Source organism: Suncus etruscus, chromosome 7, assembly GCF_024139225.1.
Source record: "Suncus etruscus isolate mSunEtr1 chromosome 7, mSunEtr1.pri.cur, whole genome shotgun sequence".
In the NCBI taxonomy this organism is placed as follows: domain Eukaryota; kingdom Metazoa; phylum Chordata; class Mammalia; order Eulipotyphla; family Soricidae; genus Suncus; species Suncus etruscus.
Window position 1 is genome coordinate 123304041 of NC_064854.1, and position 23862 is coordinate 123327902.

Sequence of the window (23862 nt, forward strand, 5' to 3'; positions counted from 1 at the left end):
CTGTCAATGCCTCTAACTCCCTTATGCAACATGTCAGCTGGCAAGTGTGCATGTGCTGGGATGACCATGGCTGAGTATATTCTTGGTGTTGATTTGATTTTGGACTACACCCCCAATAATACTTAGGGAAGAGCACAAGTTTTGTGCTTAGAGGAAGATTGTTCCAGGCCAGGAATCGGATATCACAATGGGGTCTTTTGGCCCGCAGAACAGGTGGCTCATCCCTTTTTTTCAGGGGGAGGGGGTCACACCTGGCAGCGCTCAGGGGTTACTCCTTGGCTCTGAGCTCAGAAATCACTCCTGGCAGGCTCGAGGGAACCATATGGGATGCCGGTCCTGGGACGACTGCTTGCAAAGCAAACACCCTACCGCTGTGCTATCTCTCCTGCCCCCTGCTGCAGCCATTTCTTTAAACCATTCCTCTGTCTGTAAGCATACTTCTGAGTACGGCCAAGCTGAGTGCATTAGGGGTTCAATATGTGTGTCTGTGTGTATGAGTGTGTGTGTGGCTCATGGCCAGTTATAGTGTGCCCTGCTGCGCACACTCTGTTCCACTCCATTCTGGGTAGCAGCGACATTCAAATTCTGCAGCCATCTGTTTCAGGTCCTCTGGTGAGAAGGTACCTTTCACTTTCAGGGTGTTGGGCTCGTTCTCAGGATGGTAGATGGAGAAACTGGCAGGGTTGAGTATGAGCAGAGCATCAGGGTGGCTGGGGCGCCGGACACAGCGGCCATGGCCAGAGCAAAGGGCTTCACTGCACAGATGAGCTCCACTGGTCACATTGAGAATGAAGGGCCCCAGTGTGCTGTCCACATACTTCTTGATGGCCGCACATGATTCCTGGTTTCAGGAGGGAGTGTCAGGGACAGCAATGGCCAGGGGCCTCCCTAGGTTAGTGAGGCCTTCACCTGCCAGTAGCCAGAAGAGAAAGGACTCCCAAGTCTGTGTGGGGCCCAACCCCTCCTTCCACCCCAACCCCTTACCTTGGTCCTTGAATCTTTTGAGCTCATCCAGAGCACCACTCCGGCTGCTCCCTGGGCTGCACTCTCTCCAAGGCTGTGCTCCAGTTCCTCCTGGAAAAGGAGATGTCAGAGTGCTTTGGGGTCTCCCTGACCATCGCACGCAGTTGGGAAGACGGAGATGCTAGTTCATGTAGATCCCTATTCTGGAGTCAGAGAAACCTGTCTGCGTGTGTGTGTGTGTGTGTGTGTGTGTGTGTGTGTGTGTGTGTGTGTGTGTGTGAAAGAGAGAGACAGAGACAGAGGACAGAGAGAGACAGAGACAGAGAGAGTGTTTGGGTCACAGCTGGTGGCACTCAGGGATTACTCCTGGCTCTGCACTCAGGCATCACTCCTGGCAGACTCTGGGAACCATATGGGATGCCGGGAATCAAACCGGGGTCTGTCCAGGGTTGGATGCATGCAAGGCATGCCCTGAAAAACCTGTCTTCCATGACTCAGTGGGTGTCATACAGCAAGCGAGAGCAGCATTTTTCTGGGTGAATGCAGAATCAATTGGCTGTGCCATGCCCATACAGAATAGTGCCAAGGGAACAAGAATAACTGAATAAAAGAACTTCAAGTCTGTCTCCTCAGGTATAAAGTCAAATGCCCGGTTTGCTATGAAGTAGGTGGGATGAAAGGACACTCACCAGCGGCAGAAAGTCATTTGTTCCAACATAAAGGACCTGAAGGTATGGCAGCACAAGAAGATTGGGGTTCCCCGAACTCAGTGCCACACGGAATGCCTCACCCACTCTGTGCCTCACAAACATCTGTGTCTTCTTCGTGCCCTTCAGCGAGGCAGGCAGGTAGATAGAGGGGTAGAGGGCGTTGCTCTGTTTCCACAGCCAGTCCAGCTTGTCATTTTCCTTACAGTTGAATGATGGACACTGGCCTGTGTAGTTGGGGCTAGGAATGTCATAATTGAAGCATTGGGGGAATTGATAGAAACCCCAGATGCCATTGGGTCGCAGTCCCTGCCCCAGCTCAAGTGTGTCCCTCATCCAGGCCTTGGCAGCTTCCTGGAACTGGTTCCGGGCTGCCTCTTCCACCTCGGTAGGGGGCCAGTGGGGATGCTCTTTCTGGACCATATCTTTAGAACATTCCCGATAAATATTCTTGGAGTCAAAATTAAAGGCCCAACGTGGCCGCCATGACTCCCAGTCAATGACTGCCAGTCCTGAGAAAGTTGACGCAGGAATGGCAGCCAGGATGTCCCGGAATGCATGGGCCAGGTGAGTATCTAGGCTGGCATTCTGGGGCAGGCCACCAAACACAGGCTGCCCTGTGGATGTATAGTAGGGGTAGGTGCCCAACTGGTCACGATAGAAAATGGTCATGTCAGGGCCACGAAATGTTTGACCTGGGTTCACCAACACATCAAAGAAACTTATGTCCACATTCACGCTATAGTTCTTCAGGCATCCCTGGGTGTCACCATTCCAGATGATGGAGAAGGGCTGTTTGGGGACCACAGTGTCCCTGGAGCTTGTGACGGTGTCGCCAGACAGGGTCAGGAACAGGGTGCAGATGAGAAGCAGGTGGGCAGCCATGGCACAGGGAAACCTGGTGGGGGAGGCAGAGCTGAGAGCAGGCCAGGCCTTCCCTCGGGGGTTTGCAAAGGACAGGCCTAGGGAAATCATGGAGATTTTTGGCTTCAGGTTAGCAGTGACCTGCAGGATTCAGGAATGTTAGAAAGCCAAAGAAAGACGTGGAGCAGATCCTAGTTGCTGAAAAGGCTGGGTCTCTGCTGTCTGTCCCCCAAATCACCCCAAACATAAACACACACAGGCCTTGCCCTGACCTCAGTTCATTTCATTCCCTAGCAGGAAGTTTGAGTGTCTGTTTTGACAAGAGCAGCCAGAGTCCCACTGGGTCCAAGGCTGCCCTGATGGATGGTGGAGGCCTTTGCTGTCCTCCCTTGGGAATACTGACCAGCCACTCAGGAAGATAGATGTTCAGGGTTCAAGGACAAGCGAGCTGGACCCCCCCTGTACACCCACCGGTCTCCCAGCTCGGCTAGATTTTCTGCTTTATTCTTTCTTACCTTGCAGTTTCAGAGACTCTAGAAGGAACTAGGAAGAGCTAGTAGATGTCCGTAAATCTGAGCTTTTAAAAGGAGTGACCCCACCCAGATTGGGGAGGGCTGAGGGGTGGGCCCTGGGTTAGAGGGTTGGGCCAGGAGCCTATCCTGCAGCCTAAGCAGAAGTACTGCCCTGGGGTGGTTTGCCGTGGGGTGATGATAGGGGTGGGACATGGTAGGGATGAGAGCTCTCCAGCCCAGACTGGTCAGCACCAGACTAGGCGTTGTGGTGGTGGTGGTGGGAGTCTGATGGCCGACTAGACTGGAATCTGGGTGCCTGGGGAAGAGAGAGCACCAGGCAACTGTACTACAGACTGCTTTATGACATGCCCGAACACCCCAGGTTCTGTTTCTTTTGCCAGTCATTTCCTCAGAAACATTTTGAAAGAATTTATTCTGTTTACTTTGTATGTGTTTCAACAAAGTGTCTGTAATAAAATGCTTGAAAAATGGTTTCTGGGACCAGAGCAGTAATACAGCGAATAGGCCTTTTTGCCTTGCACTCTGTCCACACGGTTCCATCCCTGGCATCCTGTGTGGTCGGTCCCCAGTGCTGCCAGGAGTGATTCCTGAGTGCAGAGGCCAGAGTAACCCATGAGTACTGCCCAGTGTGGTCCCCAAAGAAAAAAGAATACTTCACACACATTTTTTGGGGGGGTCACACCTGGCAGCGCTCAGGGGTTCCTCCTGGCTCTACGCTCAAAAATCGCTCCTGGTAGGCTCGGAGGACCATATGGGATGCCGGGATTCGAACCACTGTCCTTCTGCATGCAAGGCAAACATCCTACCTCCATGCTATCTCTCCAGCCCCTCACACACACATTTTTTTAAAAAAATTTTGTTGGCTGGAGTGATAGTACATGGTAGGGTGTTTGCTTTGCATGCAGCCAAACTGGGACAGGTTTTTTTTTTTTTTTTTTTTGGTTTTTGGGCCACACCCGGTGATGCTCAGGGGTTACTCCTGGCTATGCGCTCAGAAGTCGCTCCTGGCTTGGGGGACCATATGGGACGCCGGGGGATCGAACCGCAGTCCGTCCTAGGCTAGCGCAGGCAAGGCAGGCACCTTACCTCTAGCGCCACCGCCCGGCCCTGGGACAGGTTTTGATCTCCAGCATCCCATATAGTCCCGAGCCTCCCAGGAGTGATTTTTTGTTTGTTTTGGGGTTACACCTGATGGCACTCAGGGTTTATTCCAGGTTCTGTGCTCAGAAATTGCTTCTGGTAGGGGCCCGGAGAGATAGCACAGCGGCGTTTGCCTTGCAAGCAGCCGATCCAGGACCAAAGGTGATTGGTTTGAATCCCGGTGTCCCATATGGTCCCCCGTGTCTGCCAGGAGCTATTTCTGAGCAGACAGCCAGGAGTAACCCCTGAGCACGGCCGGGTGTGGCCCAAAAACCAAAAAAAGAAAAAAAAAGAAAAAAAAAAAAGAAATTGCTTCTGGCAAGTTGGGGGGGGCGGGACATATGGGATGCCCGGATTCAAACCATGTCCTGGATCAGCTGCATAGAAGGCAAATGCCCTACACACTGGGCTATCTCTGGCTCCTCCCAGAAGTAATTTCTAAGAGCCGAGCCAGGAGTAACCCCTGAGCACCACCAAGTGTGGCCCAAAAGCAAAATCAAAAAGAAATGAAATAAAATTTTGTTGGTATGAAGAAAAATTTGGAGCCATCTCAAAGAACTTGAACACAAGGCAAGATGCTTGCCTTACAGTTGGCCAACCCAGAAACCACATCACACATGGTTTCTTGAGCACATTAGGAATAATTCCTAAGTGCAGAGCCAGAAGCACTTGAGCACCGCTGGGTGTGGTCCAAAAACAAATTTAAAAAACCCCAAGTGGGGCCGAAGAGATAGCACAGTGGTGTTTGCCTTGCAATCAGCAGATCCAGGACCTAAGGTGGTTGGTTCAAATCCCGGTGTCCCATATGGTCCCCCGTGCCTACCAGGAGCTATTTCTGAGCAGACAGCCAGGAGTAACCCCTGAGCAACGCTGGGTGTGGCCCAAAAGCCAAAAAAAAAAAAAAAAAAAAAAAAAAACCCAAGTGGGGCAGATGCAATAGCACAGCAAGTAGGACGTTTGCATGTACCGATCCAGGACAGATGGTGGTTCGAATCCTGGCACCCCAAATGGTCCCCCGAGCCTGCCAGGAGCGATTTCTGAGCAGAGCCAGGAGTAACCCCTGAGCATTGCTGGGTGTGACCCAAAAACAAACAAATAGAAAAAAAACCTCAAGAAACAAACAAACAAAAAAATAAGGCCTTAAACACAGTCTAGCAAGCACAAGTCTGGAGTTTTAGCTTGACCTTACAAGGATCCTCCTTGTCTCTGGTGGTGCAAATCAGTCTGGAGAGCAGCTGGATTTGAGGGCTGAACTGTCCAGCCCATACAGCCAGGCAAGCATCTCTGAGAGTGGCACTCCAGGCCCTTTGCACATGATTTGGGAGGTCAACTCCCCACAAAGACAAAGAAAATTCATACTGAGTTCATTAATATATATTTATTCAGTATAATTCTTTCTTTCCTTTTGATTTTAAGAAAGGCAAAATTAAACCTTTGTAGCTTTGCTTTTTTTTTTTTCCCTCCTCCATCTCTCCAGCAGTATTGAGGTAACCAGATTACACCACGTGGTGCTTAGGAGGCTTAGGAGATGCTTAGTATGCTTCAGCTCAAACCAGGGTCCTATACATGCCAGATAGAAACTCAAAGGCTGAGTCATCTCCGAAGCCCAAATTAAAACTTATTTGGGGATGAGTGATAGTACATCGGGCAGAATGTTTACCTTGCACATGGCTGACTAGGGCTCCATTCCTGGCATCCCATAGTTGCCCAAGGCTGTCAGAAGTGATTCCTGAATACAGTAATCCAGAAATAACCTTGAGCACAGCTGGGTGGCCCCCAAAAACACCCCCAAAATTTGGGGGGAGCTTAGGAGATAGCTCAAAGGGGCTAGATGAAGTGCATGAGTTTGAGTGGTTCACAGCTGAAAGCCAGAAATAGGCCCTAAGCACCACTGCGTGTGGCCTGATCTCCTAACCCCAACTCCAAATCTATTTTTCTGAGTTTTTTGGGGGCCATATCCAGTGGTGCTCAGGGGTCATTCCTGGCTCTGCACTCAGAAATCACTCCTGACAGGCTCGGGGGACCATATGGGTTGCTGGGAATCAAACCCGTGTCTGCCCCAGGTCAGCCTCATGTAAAGCAAATGCCCTACACCACTGTGCTATCTCTCCAGAGCCACCACTCCCAAATTTAAAGTTTTGTGGTGCCTGGAGAGGTAGTTCAATAAGCTGAGAGCATGCTTTGTATGTGAAGGCCTGGGTTCTATTCAGCACCTCATGGGCCCTTGAGCACAGCTGGAAGCAGCTCTCAAGCACAAAGCTTGGAGGGGACTTTGTACCTAGTCAGTGTGGCAGGAAGAAAACAAAAACTTTGTTTTGTGACCTATGGCCCTGAACCCAGTGTCTCGGTCAACCCCACTTTATGGACGTTTCTGTCAAACAGAGCCATAGTACCCTCTGTTCATGTATGGATCAGTGATTGTGTCTGTGATACCCAGTGACTGGGACAGGAACGTGGTGAAACCCTGTTGTCTGACAAGATCCCGTGGTTGTGTGACCCCAGGCATATGCACAGAGCACTTGGAACACAGCTTATTCATTCCCTTGTGGTTTCTTATATTTGTTGATCCAGAAGCTAGTAATTGACAGACAAGGTTCTGGCAGACTCGGGCTTCGGCTAACCCCAGGATGGCTGAAGGAACATTTTGTCTCTGGCTCAAACGGAAGTGCCACATCGGCTTCCAACCAGTCAGAACCAGAGTCGATGGCATGTCCTCCCACTGTGTCCCATCCCTCAGCTTGGTGACCCCCGGGGCAGTGACACAGTTGCTACCATGAAGGCTTGTTCTTTCAGGATGGCAAGGACCGAGAAGCTGGCAGAGCTGATGACAGCTCGGGGTCTGGGGTGTGTCTGCCATAGCCTGGGCCCAGAATCTAGCCAAGATGGTGGTGGCTACAGAGACTGTTCAAAGCTGTTCAGGTGAGAACCTGGCACAAGTCTTCAGGGTAGAGAGACAGAATATCAGGCAGCCCCCAAACCAGGTCACTTACTCACAAGAGGCTACATGTGACACCCTCCCCACCCAGTACAACTGGCCCAATCCAGTTTACCTACAAACCCAGCTGGCTTCAGTCCAAGGGAGAGGCTCCGATGGAAAAATAGCTGGAAGAAGCCAATGCCCCCTATCACAGCCAAACCCAGCCTATTCTTGCCAGACTGGGCAGGTTGGTTTGGCACCTGACGTGTCTGGGACACCCCAGTTTTATGGTTAAACGCAGCCTGTTTTTTCCATTTAGTCTGACTTCATGCCCTGGGTTGACAAAGGAGAGCTCTGGATGACCCTAGTTGGCATTTTCCTGATTCTTTTGCAGGCTCCTAGATTTATTTATATGAGACAGTCAGCTGGCAATATTGTGGAGATGACACGTGGAAAATTACAGCTTTGAACACAGGGAGTTACAGATATGGAGGGGTCATCACTAGGAGGAAGATCATAGCTGTGTTAACAAGATTAGAGGTCTGGATCACCTGTGCTGTGATTACAGATGTGGGCGGGCGGCTCACAGCTGCGTGTGGGGACTTACATCTGTGAAAGGGAAATCACAGAGAGGGAAAGAGATTCCTGGTCCTCTTTTTGCTGGCTCCCTCACTGCTCAGCCATAGATGCCACCAAACCTTTCCTCAGCAATCCTCGCCCCACCTGGACATGAGCAGCTGACCACCTCAGTTGGCAGATTTAGCGGGACTTGCCTCCTGAGCTGGGTCCTCGCCCACATGCTTTTATGGGACACTCTGCACCGTTGTCCAGCATGCAATTCAGTCATTTCCATCTGTGCTGCTGTTTCCACAAAGGCCATTTTTTTTTTGTTTTTGTTTTTGGGACACACCTGGGGAAGCTCAGAGGTTACTCCTGGCTATGCGCTCAGAAATTGCCCCTGGCTTGGGGAGCCATATGGGATACTGGGGGATTGAACCAGTTCGTCCTAGGCTAGCGCCAGCAAGGCAGATGCCTTACCCCTTGCGCCACCACTTCAGCCCCACAAAGGCCATTTTTTGAGTTTGTTTTGGGGACTACAGGCGGTGGAGCTCAGTGGTCACTCCTGGCTCAATGGGCAGGAGACCAAGCAGTGCTGAAGACTGAATATGTACTTCCTACCTTCAGAGCATTTAGGCTTTAGATTTGGGTTCTTGGATCCCAGCCCAGGACAGACGTATTTGTCATGGTTCCGTTTAACTCAGCACCCAGCTCAGTGCTGGCAAATGTGTGCTCAGTATTTGTGGTACAGAATGGATCAGAGATCACCACCACCACCAATGACTTCTGGCCTCTGCTTGCAGAGACCATCCCAAGCCCCCAGTGACACCTAATCTTTTATTCATTCTTTCTTTTTCGTTTTTGGGTCACATCCTGTGGCACCCAGGGGTTACTCTTGGCGATGCCCTCAGAAGTCGCTCCTGGTAGGCTCGGGGAACCATATGAAATGCCGGAATTCGAATCGGGGTTTGTCCTGTGTTGGCTACATGCAAGGCAAAAGCCTTACCACTGTGCTATCACTCCATCCCCCTTATTTATTGTTTTCTTAGTGAGGCAATCTCCTTATTTATTCTTTTAATTTTTGGGCCACACTTAATTGTGCTCAGAGCCTACTCCCAACTCTATACTCAGGGATCATTCCTGGTGGGCTCAGAGGACAATATAGAGGTGCTAGGGATTGAACCTGGGCTGGCTATGTGCAGGCAAATGCCCTGTCCACTATCTCTCTGGTCCCATGATACCTAGTATTGACCTTAGTTCCCAGTTGTGCTCGAAACCACCCCCTCTCCCTTTGCCCTTGCTTTTCACCTATCCAGTGTGGATGACGCTTCCTCAAAGACACCTCATGCATGTGCTGGCAGTACTGCTGAGCTAACCTACCCGGCAGGCTGTTCCTGAGTCAGTGTTTCCTGAGAGCAGGCTGAGTCCTCAAGGGCAATTGATGGAGGACTGAAGGTGTGGGGTTTGTGGGTGAAGGGAGGGGCAGAGGGAGAGAAGCAAATTAGAGCTGACCTCCCCCTCGAGAGCTGGGGACCCTGTATCTACTCCTGGTCAGTATCTGATCTTTGAGGACCTCCAACCCAAGCCCTGGACTCCTTCTCTTGTCCTATCAGGAGTCTCTGCAAGAGGCCTAGACTTGAGGTCAAGACTGAGATCTCAGGCCAAGGATTTAGCTTAGAAAGCTGGAGTATGTGCCTTCCAGGCAGAAGCTCTGGGTTTCATTCCTGGAACTTAAAGGTCCTCTAAACACCGAGGGGGAAGACAGTGGTGGTCCCGGGCTCTGCTAGGCCTCAGTAGTACTAGGCCGAGCATTATATAAGTGACTCCAGGGCATCAAGCACTGCCTAAAAAATATCCCTCCTCTGTTTAAAAACAAACAAACCAAAACCAGGTACAGATCCTAATTTACTGTTTGCTCCCTTCCCATCATACCCAGTCAGAATGTGACCCAGAGATGGGGTGGTGTGTGTGGCTGGAGCCCGCTGCCTGGAGGGTAGGAGTCAGGCTGGAGGAGGCGACCGCCCCCCCCCCAATGCGAACAGCAGGAAGGCTGGGCTGGCCATTCGCCCAGCCATGAAGATCAAACACCACTCCCCCTTTCTCCCTGGGTGGGCAAGGCAAGGCACTGGCACTGGACCAGCTGGGGGCACAGGGGCAAGTAGGAGAAACACAAAGGGCCCCACCCCTCGCACAGGGTTGGGCCCACCCTATGCCTTTTCTCTCCGTATGAAGGAAGCAAAGTATGGTTCTAGGGTGGAATGTGAGTGAGTCCTTCCACTCCTAGAGGCTGGGCCCCGAGAGCACAGCTGTGGCGCCCAGGGAACACATTTCTCAGAAGCTGAGTTCCCGGCAAGAGTGTCAGAGAAAGAGTTCAGCTCAGACCTCGCTGAATCTTTCACATCCCCTGATCCCAGGTGCAGACAGCTCCAGTGCAGAAGCAGTCATTTTATATTTAATTTACAAAAGAGACCCCAAATAATAATAACAACAACAACAGCAACAACATTAATAATAAACTATCCCAGGACAGGGGAGTTGAGTCAGATCCCCTGCCCGCCTTTGCCCTTATTCCTACCTACAGGGACTGCCCCTCCCTCCCCCTTAGAACAGGGGGCTGAGTGTTGGTATAAGTTCTCTGCTGGACATTTCAGGGGCGCTGCCCCCTCCCAGCTCCAGCTGCTGTAAGCCTGGTAGCGCCCTTGTGGCAGAGGCCAGCTTGCCTGGCAGCCAGGTGAAAGACCCCTACAAAGTCCAGGGGAGAACCAGTGCCGCCAGACCCAGCAGGCCAGCGACATGAGGCCCAGCCCAGGGCCCACTGGCACTGCCGGAGGCTCCCCTGTGATCCCTCTGGCACTGCTCACCGTCCCAGCCTAGGTAGCAGTGGCAGCGAAAGTGTGTCTGCAGGTGGATGCGGTCAGCCCGGCTGAGGTCCCCCTCTGGATGCAGAGGCTCACCAGGGGTTTGGCCAGGCACTAGACGAAAGCTGCTGGCACTGAGGTGCAGGAAGGCACTGGAGCTGGGGTCACGGCGCACGCAGCGCCCATGGCTGTGGCACAGGTTCTGGCTGCAGTAATGAGCCGCCCAGGACACATTGACAACGTAGGGAACCAGCAGCTGCTTCAGGTAGTCCTTGAGGTACTGGCAGGTCTTCTGCAGGCAGAGATCAGGGATCAGGGTTAGCTGCCTCTTGTGTTCTTGCTGGGTGAGCACACAATTTTGGAGGAAGGGGTGTTGGGGCCACATCCAGCAGAGCTCAGGGGATACTCCTGGTTCTGCGCTCAGAAATTGCTCCTGGCAGGCTCAGGGGTGGCAGGAGCCGAATCCAGGTCGGTCGTGGGTTGGCCCTGCGCAAGGCAAACGCCCTACTGGAGCTACTGCTCCGGCCCCAGCCCACGTTTTTAATAGCACACACACGTGCTTTCGGAGAAGATGGCAAATGAGGAAGGGTGGAACTCAACAGCTCTAGCAGATGCAAGCTATTTTTGGGGGTGAGGTAGGGCTTCGAGTCACACTTGGTGGGTCTGGGCCCTACTCCCAGCTCAATTCCTGGGAAACCATATAAGATACAGAGTGAAGGGGATCAAACTGGAGTTGGCTACAAGTCCTGTCCTACCTCTTCAAGACCAAAACCTAGCTTGCTTATTTACTTATTTACTTATTTATTTATTTATTTTTGGGCCACACCCGGCGACGCTCAGGGGTTACTCCTGGCTGTGCACTCAGAAACCACTCCTGGCTTGGGGACCATATGGGACACTGGGTTATTGAACAGCGGCCCATCCTAGGATAGCGCAGGCAAGGCAGACGCCTTACCACTTGCACCACCACTCCGGACCCCTAGCTAATCTTTTTATATTATTTTATTTTTTAATAATATGTTTATTTAAGCACCATGATTACAAACAGGTTTGTAGTTGAGTTTCATTTATAAAAGCAAACCCTAGCTTCTTAAACTATGGGTCACAAACATAATTTTGGCAAAAGTAAAGGGTTTCTGATGTGCAACGAGTAAAAATGATTTGAAAATCAAACACAGAATGAACCTGAGATGTTTCTGGCACCCCTCGCCCATGTTGCATTTCTCGGTAAAAAGTGGAACAAAGTCAAGAAACCCTACAGGCTCTGCTCCAGACTGCATATTTACTGTGAACAGAATAGGGGTCCTGTGTTCTTTTAGGGGTTTAAGGGTATATGAAGTGGGAGAAAGACAAGGGAGTCCCTTTGTTTTTTTGTTTTGTTTTGTTTTGGTTTTTGGGCCACACCCAGCGTTGCTCAGGGGTTATTCCTGGCTGTGTGCTCAGAAATAGCTCCTGGCAGGCACGGGGGACCACATGGGAGACTGGGATTTGAACCAACCACCTTTGGTCCTGGATCGGCTGCTTGCAAGGCAAACGCCACTGTGCTATCTCTCCGGGCCCCAATGGAGTCCCTTTGAAGGTTTTCGTCCTTTCTTTTGATTTGGCACCACACCTGGCCTGGCTACATGCAAGGCAAGTGCCCGAACCCTCTGCACTATTTCACTTGCCCTTCCCACCTTGATATATACAGCCCAAAGCCCAGATTCTGTCTGTTCCTGCAGATTAAATTACTTAACTCTTAACTTACATTACTTGTGGTGTATCCAGCGTCGCCCCAAAGGATGACGCCAGCTGCACCCAGAGCTGCGCTCTCACCGATGGTGGAGATGAGATCCATCTGAGAAAAAAAAAGGAGGTGAGGATGACAAAAAAAGTAAGGACAGATAGGGTGGAAGGTCCCAGCAGTTCTGACCCTGCAGCCCTTCCCTCATGCCCAGGCAGAGGCTGTTTTCCCCGAAACAGTGAAGGTATGTCCAACCTACGTTATTTGCCAAGAGAGGATCAACTGGTATCGATCAGGATGGATTAAATCCACACATTATCCTGGGTTTGCTGGGAACTTTTTTTTTTTTTTTTTTTTTTTGGTTTTTGGGCCACACCCAGCGGTTACTCCTGGCTGTCTGCTCAGAAATAGCTCCTGGCAGGCACAGGGGACCATATGGGACACCGGGATTCGAACCAACCACCTTTGGTCCTGAATTGGCTGCTTGCAAGGCAAACACCGCTATGCTATCTCTCGGGCCCGTTGGGAACTTTTGAGTCAAAGTCTCAACATTGTTTAGTCTCAAATTTCCTTTTTTTTTTGGGCCACACTTGGTGATGCTCAGAGGTTACTCCTGGCTATGTGCTCAGAAATTGCTCCTGGCTCAAGGGACCATATATGATGCCGGGGATTGAACCCAGGTCCGTCCTGGGTCAGCTGCATGCAAAGCAAACACCCTTGCACTGTGCTATCGCTCTGGCCCCAACAATTTTCTTTTTCTTTTTGATTTGTGGTCCACACTCAGCAGTATTTGGGGTCTCTGAAGTACCAGGAATTGAATCCAGGTCTTCTGAGTGCTGGCCCTTAAGCTACCTCTCCAGTCCTTTCCATTTTTTTTTTGTTGTGGTGGTGGTGCTGGTGCTAAGAATGAAGGTATCCAGGGCTTTGCATTTGCAAGCCAAGTGCTCTAAGTTGATTTATACACTTCCAGTTTGCTCAAGCCTCAATTATTTTAGCAAAAGGGGATAATGATGGTACCAATTCATAAGGCTCCAGAATGAGGTGAGGGGGTGCAGAGTAGCTGGTAAAATAACAGGGCAGGGGCCCCAGAAAGCCAAACCTGCGGTGGTTCCCTGAGGAAGAGGCATGGAAACCTGAAGGGAGGGCGGATGGTAGGGCACATACCTGGCTAAGCCCCTTGATGGTGCGGCTATATGTGGGCCTGGTGAAGACATACACCGGGAGGGCATGGTTGGCATGGTGAGTGTGGGCCACACGCAAAGCCTCCTGAACGCGGAAGCTGACAAAGTTGCGGCCCTGGGCGGATGAAGCAAGAGTCTCATCTAGGTAGACAGAGGGGAAGAGGGCCGTGCTCTCGGCCCACAGCCAGGCCAGCTGGTCGTTTCGGGAGACCTCCACGTCAGGGCAGCGCCCTGTGTAGCTCTCCCAGTTCTGCACGTAATCGTGGTTGTAACAGTCAGGAAAGAGGTAGAAACCCCAGAGGTGCTGAGGCCGCACAGCCTTGACGAAGCGCAGGGTCTCCAGCATGAACTGGCGGGCAGCAAACTCGAACTCGTGCTGTGCCTGCTTCACCACGTGATCGGGCGACCAGTCGGGGTGCTGACTGGCCACCAGCTGGCGGGAAAAGCGGCGGTACACATCCTTGTCCTGCCAATTGCGCACCCACACGGGCCTCCAGTCCTCCCAGTCGATGACTGCCAGGCCTGCGGGCTCCTGGGTGCGAATGTAGTGTTCCACGTGGTCCTGCAGCATCTTCAGATGTGCCCAGAGGCTCCCATTCTGGGGCAAACCTCCATGCACGGCCTTACTGGCCCCTTCGAAGTGCGGATACAGGCCCAGCCGGTCGCGGTAGAAGATGGTGATGTTTTGGTTCACAAAGCCCTCATTTGGTGAGGCCTGAACATCAAAGGCCTTCAGGTCTTTCGGGTCTAGTGGCACCTTGAGGCGTGGGCCACAGTCCTGTGTGGGCACATCCCACGCTACCACAAAGGGCCGGCCTGTGAAGATGGGTGGTGCCGTGGGCTTGAGCTCCGTGGCCCATACCACTGCCGACACTAGGGCCAACGTGACGGCAGGGCCCAGGCTTGCCCACATGCTTGGGGCTATGGGAAGACAGTGTCACCTGCTTGACACCGACTCAGGAACTGGGGGGGAAAAGGTGGGAGAGAGCAAGAGTTAGTCTGGAGCATGCGGAAAGCATTTACCACAAACCCACCCACAGTGGGGCTGGAGAGATAGCACTAGATAGGGTGTTTGCCTTGCATGCAGAAGAATGATGGTTCAAATCCTGGCATCTCATATGGTTCCCCAGCCAGGAGCGATTTCTGAGCATAGAGCCAAGATTAAGCCCTGATCACTGCTGAGTGTGACCCCAAAACTAAAATCAAACCAAACCCATCCACGCTCCCCAAAAGTCAAGCTGGGTGGGATACTACCCAAAGTGACAAACCTGTTTTGTGGCTGTCGCTACAGCCACTGTGGGGGCAAGGATAAACTCCTTGGGGGGCCTCTATCCAAAGCCCAGGGTTCCTTCCAGGAGCAGGTGGTCTACTCTAGCTAGGCAGGGACCCACAGTTGTTAATAAACCTGGAGTGAACTCACAGGGCTATAAAGGACTCACTGGTCCAAAAAAAAAAAAAAAAAAAAAAATCCATGCATCCTTGCATCTCACCCAGCACAAAATGTCAAGAGCCTTGAACCCGAGGCCCACTCTATCCCGAGAACAACTCTTGATCCAGAAACTCATATAAGTAAATACATCAGTAACTCAAAGGGCACTGGGAAAAGGCAGGGCGCAGCTTGCTCCTGGGGCAGTTGGCAAGCTTTGGAACGCAGCCCCGGGGCTGGTATCTGTTGCAACCCCGCCGGCTGGCCAGCTGGCCAGAGTGTGGCTGACCCGACGTCGGGTCAGCACTTTGCAGCGGGCCTGGGGGAGGCTTGGCCGGGACAAAGGACACCGGGACCTCCCACGGTGGAGCCCGCTGGTGCTGCCCTGCCCCTTCCCTTCCCAGCCACCCCCGCCAGCCTGGCGGATCCCGGGCCGGGCGCACTCACTCCCCCAGGCCTTTGTGCAGGACCCCGCCCCCGCCCGCACCGCCCCGCACGTGGGGCCCCGGGACCCCGCTTGCAAACCCAGCTCCCCCGGGGAGCTCGGGGAGCCTCCAGGCCGGCACTGCTCGCCCTCACCTCGGTAGGGGCGCCGCCGGGACGCGCGCCATGGCCCCCGCACCTTGCCCCAACCCCGGCCCGGCCCGGCCTGCTGCAAGCTGCCCGCCCAGGCTCGGCGCTCCTGCTGGCTCCGCCCCCTCGGCCGCGGGCACTTTAAGAATCTGGCGCGGAGGCGGACCCGGGGCGGGACGTACCACCTAGTGGGGGGAACGCGCGTTCTATTTTTGTATTTGTGGCGCCGATTTGCAAGCCGAAGAGCCCAAATTTTTTCATTTATGATAAAAATGATTTATTTAAGATTCTAAAATGCCCTTATATGGGGGTTTTCTTTTTTGCTGTCCCAGCCCGGAGGTGAGCTAAGTTCTGTTCTTCCCCCCGCGTTTTTGCGGCTGGTGGTACAGTCCAGTCCGCTCCGCGCCGCGTTCAGCCTCTTAAAGGGCCCGCAAAGGGGACGTGGTGGTTGGTGGCGCTGGGGAGGATAAGGGAGGCGGTCTTCTTGCCTCGGTCGTTAGGGGGCGCTGTAGGGCTCCTAGGCCTGGCTGGGGGCAGCAGAGAAGGTGGATCGGGGTCTAGATTTAGGATCTGATCTTTGCTCTGATCTTTTCTTGATCCTTTTTGCATGGAGAGCTGGCTAGACGGATCTCCAACTCCCTGCACAGCAATGCACCGTCTCCTACTTACCTGATTTTTTGGGGGGCCCCCCTCTCCCCAACCCTGTCCCAGGCCAGAAGGGAAGCACCGCCCCCTGCCAGGCTGGGGGAAGGACAAAGCCCAGGCGGTGGTTGTCCTGGCAACAAGGAGCGCCTTGGGTCGCAGAGAGGCCCCCCGGGAAGCCCTGCTGGAAGGGGTCAGGGCACCCCCCAACCCTGCCATCTCCAGCTGCCTCTACAATCTGTCCCTGGACTCCTGACCCCTCTGCCCTCTCCCATCTGTCCCAGGATTCCTGACCCCTCTGCCCACTCTAGGGCAGGTTCAGGGCCTGGTGGGAGCTGCCACCCAAACGTGGAAGAAGCAGGCTGCCCAGAGGCTCCTGGGGCCCCCCACCCCCATATTCCAAGCCCCTTCTGATGGGGGAACAGGCTTGCATTGCAGATGAGGCCAGGGGAGACCTATGCCCCTAGCCTAGATGCACCCCACTAGCTCGCTCCTTTGCTCCTTTGTGTGGGGCTAGGCGTCCCAAAGGACAAGGAGAGGGAGGGAGCGCAGCAGTGAAAGCATTAGGGGTCTCAGGGCAGTTTGCCTTGGGCTCACCTGCGTGGAACTTCGTGGGCCCAGGGTGCTGGCGGCCCTGGCGACCTCCCTCCTGCTGGGAACGAGGCTGTGCTGCCAATGTGTTTGCATCAGCGGCTGCCCGCTGGGCAGCCACGGCAGACCTGATAAAGCCCATCTCCTCCCACCGGTTCCCGCCTCCCATCCCAACCCTTTCTCCTCACTTCCTGCTGCCCCTCCGAGAGGAAAGGGCCAGAAACAGGCGAGGAGGAGGAGGAGACTGCCTTGACCCTGTTTCCTTCCAGCATGCCCCGTTGGCTGCCTGCCTTCCCCACCCTTCCTGAGTGAGGCCTCAGCCAGTGCACCACCCCAGGTGACAGGAAGGCTGTGGGACTCGGGCTCAGGTGCCAGAATTCCTCAAGCCCGCAGCACCCATAATTAAAGGTTTGCTCTTCTCTGCAAACCTTTGCTTCTTTGCAGGGGGAGTGGAGACTCCCAGAGGCTTTGCTCTCCAACCTTCCCTACCCCAGAGGAAGCGAAGGCCAGCGTGGTGCTTGGGGGCTGGGAGGAAGGCGGATGGTTGAGGGCTCCCCAAGCAGGTGTTGAAGGAAAGGAACCAAAAGCGGGTTGGGAGGGCCGGGAAGGTGGCGCTGGAGATAAGGTGTCTGCCTTGTAAGCGCTACCAAGGAACGGACCGCGGTTCGATCCCCCGGTGTCCCATATGGTCCCCCCAAGCCAGGGGCGATTTCTGAGCACATAGCCAGGAGTAACCCCTGAGCGTCAAAGGGGTGTGGCCCAAAAACCAAAAAAAAAAAAAAAGCGGGTTGGGAGAACTGCGTCAACTTTTCCAATGAGAGGATATGTCCCAAGTTGCAGTGTAGCTGAGTGGGCAAAGTGCTGATGGGTGTGGCTAGGCAGGGGCTGGAGGGTGCTTTCTTGCAGTATACTGGCCATTCCTGAATGGATTTCACTGCAGAGTAAAGGGGGGGGGGCTCCTACAACCTGACTGAGGAAAGGGGTTTCTGTAATGTTTCTTGACCCAGGGAGGGCTGCAGAAGGGCCCCAGCAGACTTATCTAGAGGTGTGGCTATAACTGCAACCTCCAATCACCTGCCAGACCTTTCTGGCCCACCTCCCTGATGTCAGGCCTCTTCAGAGGCTGTTGGAAAACTAGAAGTATGACACACCTTGGAGTATCTAGACACAGCATTCCTGTCACAAGGGACAGGCCTTGGATGCTCTAAGGGTGGGGCCCCTGGGGAAACAAAGGCCAGGCCAGACTGTCCCAGGGCAGGGAACTTCCTCAGGCAGCGAGCAGGAAGGAAGTGAGCACAGCCCAGTTGGGAGGGAGTGGGGGAGCACTATCCTGATCCCCATTGTTTCCAGCTTTGGGGTCAGCTGGGGCAGATCCAACACAGGGAGTTCCCCAAACTAGGACAGTAGCGACAGATGGGATGCCATCTGACGCAAAGAACCTAGCAGTGAGGCAGCCAATAGAGGGAGACTATGGGGGGGGGGGGGGGACGGACGGACGGACAGAACCTTATGTGGAGCATCTTATCAGGAATAGAAGGTGCCCCACAGAAGAAACCGAGTTCAGGCTGCAAAGCGTGTTTCTGCTTGGAATTGGACAAGTTTTGGTCTCTACAGGACTGGAAGGTCTTCTCAGACCCTGAAGTCTGTTTCTCTGAACGACTTCCTCCCAACCTATAACTGAACAGATGACTAAGGGCTAGACCGATGAGGGTCCAATGTCTATATAAGACAGAGTAGGGGTGTGGTAGGGCAAGTTAAATCAAGGGTGGTAGGGACCGAGGGAAATATTGGCAGCTGAGCTTTGTCAGCTACAGCAAAAGCCGTGAGTCAGCTGTGGTATCCACAGATAGCCTGGCAGGAGGCTGCAAAATCAGCTATCCACATACCACTGGGCCAACAAGATCTACAGGATTCAGGTTGTGACTTTTTTTTTTGTTTTTTTTTGGTTTTTAGGTCACACTTGGCAGTGCTCAGGGTCTACGCTCAGAAATCGCTCCTGGCAGGCTCCGGGAACCATATGGGATGCCGGGATTCGAACCACCATCCTTCTGCATGCAAGGCAAACGCTTTACCTCCATGCTATCTCTCCAGCCCTGGGCTGTGACTTTTTGGTTCATCTGACACTGTTTGGGGCCAGAGAACTGTCCATTTGCACCTGAGGTCAAGTAGGTAGAGACAATTCCTACTGACCCCTTAACAATTCCAGAGGTCCTCATGTACTAAACATAAACACAATAGGCAAATGAATGGTCCATACATCTCAGGGCGCGGGGACTGCAGTGAGGTCTATGCGATTCTACTGCCACATGGTGGCCATAGCTGGTATGGCTGCAGGCTGGGCTCAGGCTAACCCTCCAGACAGACTCCTGGACGTCAAGGCCCCTACCTGGGGTGCCAAGGGGAGTCAGACACCAGGCATCACAATCTCAGAAGATGCCACTTTGGTATGCAGGGTCTACAAATCATTTTATTGAAACAACATAAAATACAACAGCCTTCCTAGACTGAGGGTCAATCTTCCCAAGCCATTTCCCTCACTCCTGAAGCACAGAGCTTGCACAATAAGGAAGTTTTAAAAAAAGATTTTTTCAATGTAGAAATTAGACTCTGCCCCAACAACATCACGGACTAAACTATTTACAAACTTTCACATTTGAAGTATTCCTTTTAGGCTTGTTATTTCCTTTCTGTCCTTACTCAGGGACTGCAGAACTTTTCTTTGATCCTGAAGGGGTGGGGAGACTATAAGGGGGTAGGGGGAGTGTGGACTCCTCAGTGTAACTGGCATCAACCTTAGGTACTTTCCCTCATCACAGGGTGGTAGAGGGTCTCCTGCCAATTGGGGCAGCCCCCTCTTTTGGGTGGGGTGGGGAAACTTGGTGCAAAGTGGGTCAGAATAGATAGGGTGGGACAGGCATCCACAGCCCTGTCCCGAATGGGAGGAAAAGTCTCTTTCACAACAGTGTCTACTCCTCTTACAGCCAGTCCACTGTCTGTCCATCTGGAGGTGGGAACAGGCAGGCAGCACAACCAGCTTGCACTGCCTCCAGCATCTGTCTAACACAGGAGGAATCGAGGTAGCAAACGGCTGAAACGCTCTGACAAAGGGGGGAAAGGGAAAGCAAGGGAAAGGAAGCTCCCACTTGTGTATAGCTCCCACAGCCCAGAGGCTGGGAGAAGGCAGACCTTGCTTGTAAAGTGCTGTCGCCCCTCGCAGGGCTAGACCCTAGGCAAGTTTGGAAGAAAGCAGGCTAGGCAAGAGCCCAGGAACCAGGTATTTTTCACCAGCACTGCCATGCTCCTTGCAGGGATTGCTGGGGAAGGTGAGCTGTAATTCCACCAGTAGCCCAGGCCAGCCACCTCTTGTCTGCACATTCGTATGCCAACACCCAACCAACACTGCAGGCCCATTCCATTCATAGCTGAGGGTTCCAGGCCAATGGAGTTTAGATAGGGTTGTAGCCCCAGTAGGATCCTCGGTGGAGGCCACACATGAGCCTGGGTTTTTCTTGTTGAGGCAGGGGAATCTCATTCCTGCTACCCACTAGGTTCATACTTCATAGAGGACCACAGGGAAATCCACGTGGATGCGGGGCGTCTCCAACTTCACGATGCCCTGCCATGAAAAAGAGGCTAGTAAGGGTCAGCTCAGGGCCCCTATTATTATATTTTGGTTTGTTTTGTTTTTTTCTTTTTTGGGGGGAGGGGGGAAGCACACTGGCAGTGCTCAGGGGTTACTCCTGGCTTTGTGCCCAGAAATTGCTTCTGGCTTGGGGGACCATATAGGATGCCAGGGATCGAATCTGCATTTGTCCTGGGTCAGCTGCATGCAAGGTAAATGCCTTATCGCTGTGACCACTCCAGCCCTCAGGGCCCCTATTTGAGGAAGCCTTGTGTCCCTCCAAAGCACCCCCCCACATATCCCCAACATGACAGTATACCCCACAACGTAAGATCTATGATCTAATATTAACCTAGCCCCTCACCTGAGGAATCAAATTCTTATGCACTCGCCTCAGCTTGGCCCGCTTCTGCCCATTCTTGGTGACGATTGTCTCCTCATAGAACTCGTGAGCCAAATCCCCATCCTCGTCATAAAACATGGAGCTGTACAGAGGAAGAGGTGAAAAGGCTGGGCAGGAGCCCTACACCTGGCCATGGCCAATGCCACAGACCAGAGGAAAGTGCACACACCCCCATAGAGAGGAACAACCTTGGAGGAAGGGTGGAAAGTAAGCCTGGAGAATCTCCTGCTTAAGAGTTTGGGGTCTGAGGGGCTGGAGAGATAGCATGGAGGTAAGGCGTTTGCCTTTCATGCAGGTCATCAGTTCAAATCCCGGCGTCCCATATGGTCCCCCATGCCTGCCAGGAGCAATTTCTGAGCATGGAGCCAGGAATAACCCCTGAGCACTGTTGGGTGTGACCCCCCCCCCAAAAAAAAAAAAGTTTGGGGTCTGGGGCCGGAGAGATAGCATGGAAGTAAGGCGTTTGCCTTTCATGCAGAAGGACAGTGGTTCGAATCCCAGCATCCCACATGGTCCGCTGTGCCTGCCAGGGGCGGTTTCTGAGCATAGAGCCAGGAGTAACCCCCGAGCGCTGCTGGGTGTGACCCCAAAACAAAAACAAAATAAAAAAAGAGTTTGGGGGCCTATTAGAATGAAGTAGGAAAAGTAGTAGTGGCTGATGAGAGTCTATTCTATCAAACCCAAGAGAAGTCATATCAGAGCCCACTGTGCAAGCAGTCAAGTTAGTTGTTTTCTTGTTTTTGGGTCACTCACACCCAGCATTGCTCAGGAGTTACTCCTGGCTCTGTGCTCAGAAGTCACTCCTGGCAGGCTCAGGGGACCATATAGGATTCGAACCGGGGTCTGTCCTGTGTTGACTGCGTGCAAGGCAGATGCCTTACTGCTCTGCTATTGCTCCGGCCCAGTCACAATAGTTCTAATCACTGACTTATTCAGTTCAACGGACCACTCCGGGGCTTGCTCTACTTGTAGCCAAGGTTCAATTTCCTCAGCACCACAAATGGTCTGAGACCCGCCAGGAGAGATCCCTAAGCACTGTTGGGTGTGGCCTCAAAACAAAAGAAGGAATCACTCCAACATCATACTCTTGCCTTCACCAGTGCTTTCATGAACGAAAAGGATGGTGGCCTGGTCAGGTCATATTGGTCTCCTTCCAGAAGTCACTGCTGGCTCATGAGCCTCTGGTGAAACTCAATGACGGAGCACTTGCCTAGCATGTGTCAGACCCTGGGATAGATTCCCAGTAAGGCAAACAAGGACAGAGATTACTGGTCCAGGGCCAAAGTCTGAGATAGCAGATATCTGAGTTAGAACACCGAAACATTAAGAGGGAAAAAAAGCTCAACTTTCCCTGCAACCACCCCAGGACAAATAGTGACCTAACTGCCACTATTAGATTTCTCTGGTATATCAGGAGCCAAATCGCCAGCATCACAGGGAGTGGGGGCACACACCATGGGAAGGCCGATCTAGTGTTCCGCCCTGGGATGCTGGAGGAAAGAGGGTGGGTGGCCAGCTTTCTGGATCTGAAGAACAAACCTAGAAGACGATGGTGGGCTTTCCCTGCAGGCCCCATCCCCAACACTTTCTGCAGTCTGACCCCTCCACAGTTGAGGGACTGAAAACAGCCCAAACTATGGGTCAGAATTCTCCCCTGGAAAGAACTTGGGAGGGAGGGGTTATTCGGGAGTCTTTCTCTGCAGTCTGCAACCATAAGAGTCCCTGATGTTTTCATTTTGTTTTTAGTTTTGGTCACACTCAGCAGCGCTCCTCTTGGCTCTACACTCAGAAATCATTCCTGGCAGGCTCAGGGGTGGGGGACCCTATGCGATGCTGCTGGGATTCGAACCACCATCCTTCTGCATGCAAGGCAAAAATGCCCTATCTTCATACCTTCTCTCCGGCCTGGACGTTTTCATTTTAGGGAAACTTCTTTGAAGGGAAGGGTGCAGAGGGACTGTCCAGAACAAACTCTTTCCCTTAGGGCATCCTTAGGTGCAGCCAGAGCACCAGTAGGAACCATAAGAGGTCCTGACCTTTTAATTTTAGGGGGGCTTATTCTAAGCGAAGGGTGCAGAGGAGCTGCCCGGAGCAAACCCCCTTCCCCTTGGGGCATGCCTAGCTGCAGCAGGGAAACCCTAAGAGGTCCTGACATTGTCATTTTAGGGAGGCGTATTTGAAGCGAAGGGGTGCAGAGGGCTGCCCAGAACAAAATCCCTTTCCTTTGGGACATCCCTAGGTGCAGCCAGGACACCAGGGAAACCTGACGTTGTAATTTTAGGGTGCAGAGGAGCTGCCCAGAGCAAACCCTTCGCCTTGGGGCACGCCTAGGTGCAGCCGGGGCAGCAGGGCACCATTGCACCGTGCCCGATCCCGGGTTCCTGCAGGCCCCGGGGGGCTCCCGTCTGCTACCGGGAGCGTCCCGGCTCGGGTGCGGGGCTGCCGGAGGGGGTGCCCGGCCGCCCCACCGTCCTTACCCGCGGCGCGTGAAGACGAACGGGGGCACGACCCGGCCGCGCTGCCGCACCAAAGCCTGCTCCGCGCCCGCCGCCTCCGGGCCGCCGCCCCCGGCCGCCGAAGCGAAGGGCCACAGGCCCCGAGCCTTGGAGCCGCTGGCGCCCATATCAGGGCCGCCGGCGCATGGCGGGGCCCCCCCAGCGGCCGCGACGCTCTCACAGGGCCGTGGGCGCCGCCATGCCCGGCCAGGCCTCCGCTCGGCTCCGCTGGGCTCCGATCCGCTCTGCTCCGCTCGCAGGTGCGCCGCCGCCTTCTTCCGCTGGCTCCTCCGTCTCCACGGAAACTTCACTTCCGCTTCCGCACGCTCCCCGCACTGATTGGCCGCTTCTCGCGTCCATCTGTCAAAACGGACCAATAGGCGTTCTCGGTGCCAGGCATCCCAGCAGGCACTGCGGGACGTTAGGTTCCCCTCTAGACGCTCTGTCTCGGCGGTCTGATGCGACTCTGGAAGCTTCCGAGTGTTTACAGGCTGGCTGGCTGGCTGGCTGGCTGGCTGGCTTGGTGCGGAGGTCATAAGTTCGAGCCCCCTGTACGGCCTGGGGATCAGTTTAGGGTTTCGTTGCAGGACTGGCCGCATGATGAGATCAGATTCAGACCTCATTCTAGTTAAACGCTTTTTTGTTGTTTTTTTTTGTTGTTGTTAT

General features: G+C 53.4%; 3 protein-coding genes across 3 annotated transcripts; all 3 read right to left on the minus strand.

The window, feature by feature from the left end:
- Positions 1 to 520: 520 nt before the first annotated feature.
- Positions 521 to 3065, minus strand: HYAL1 (hyaluronidase 1). The gene is made up of 4 exons (XM_049777704.1): positions 3050 to 3065; positions 1653 to 2568; positions 985 to 1074; positions 521 to 841 (listed from the first exon to the last, which is right to left on the minus strand). The coding sequence occupies exons 2-4, from the start codon at positions 2553 to 2555 to the stop codon at positions 521 to 523; spliced, it is 1314 nt and encodes a 437-aa protein (XP_049633661.1). The 5' UTR covers positions 2556 to 2568; positions 3050 to 3065.
- A 7061-nt stretch (positions 3066 to 10126) lies between these two features.
- HYAL2 (hyaluronidase 2) lies at positions 10127 to 16759 on the minus strand. The gene is made up of 4 exons (XM_049777368.1): positions 16683 to 16759; positions 13428 to 14407; positions 12288 to 12377; positions 10127 to 10832 (listed from the first exon to the last, which is right to left on the minus strand). Exons 2-4 carry the CDS (start codon positions 14355 to 14357, stop codon positions 10425 to 10427), a joined length of 1428 nt encoding a protein of 475 aa, XP_049633325.1. The 5' UTR covers positions 14358 to 14407; positions 16683 to 16759; the 3' UTR covers positions 10127 to 10424.
- A 2357-nt stretch (positions 16760 to 19116) lies between these two features.
- Positions 19117 to 23426, minus strand: TUSC2 (tumor suppressor 2, mitochondrial calcium regulator). Its single transcript, XM_049777430.1, has 3 exons — positions 23179 to 23426; positions 20663 to 20783; positions 19117 to 20292 (listed from the first exon to the last, which is right to left on the minus strand). The coding sequence occupies exons 1-3, from the start codon at positions 23322 to 23324 to the stop codon at positions 20227 to 20229; spliced, it is 333 nt and encodes a 110-aa protein (XP_049633387.1). The 5' UTR covers positions 23325 to 23426; the 3' UTR covers positions 19117 to 20226.
- Between the last annotated feature and the right edge of the window lie 436 nt (positions 23427 to 23862).

Bases quoted from the DNA above. Each gene is read 5' to 3' on its own strand.
- TUSC2 (XM_049777430.1), bottom strand. From the start codon at position 23,324: ATGGGCGCCAGCGGCTCCAAGGCTCGGGGCCTGTGGCCCTTCGCTTCG. The intron at 20,784-23,178 runs GTAAGGACGGTG...TCCTCTGTACAG, and splicing joins TTCGTCTTCACGCGCCGCGG to CTCCATGTTTTATGACGAGG. The intron at 20,293-20,662 runs GTGAGGGGCTAG...TTTTCATGGCAG, and splicing joins ATAAGAATTTGATTCCTCAG to GGCATCGTGAAGTTGGAGAC.
- HYAL2 (XM_049777368.1), bottom strand. From the start codon at position 14,357: ATGTGGGCAAGCCTGGGCCCTGCCGTCACGTTGGCCCTAGTGTCGGCA. The intron at 12,378-13,427 runs GTATGTGCCCTA...TTTTTTTCTCAG, and splicing joins CCATCAAGGGGCTTAGCCAG to ATGGATCTCATCTCCACCAT. The intron at 10,833-12,287 runs GTAAGTTAAGAG...CTCTGCCTGCAG, and splicing joins CTGGATACACCACAAGTAAT to AAGACCTGCCAGTACCTCAA.
- HYAL1 (XM_049777704.1), bottom strand. From the start codon at position 2,555: ATGGCTGCCCACCTGCTTCTCATCTGCACCCTGTTCCTGACCCTGTCT. The intron at 1,075-1,652 runs GTGAGTGTCCTT...CTCCTTTTCCAG, and splicing joins CAAATGACTTTCTGCCGCTG to GAGGAACTGGAGCACAGCCT. The intron at 842-984 runs GTAAGGGGTTGG...TCCTGAAACCAG, and splicing joins CAAAAGATTCAAGGACCAAG to GAATCATGTGCGGCCATCAA.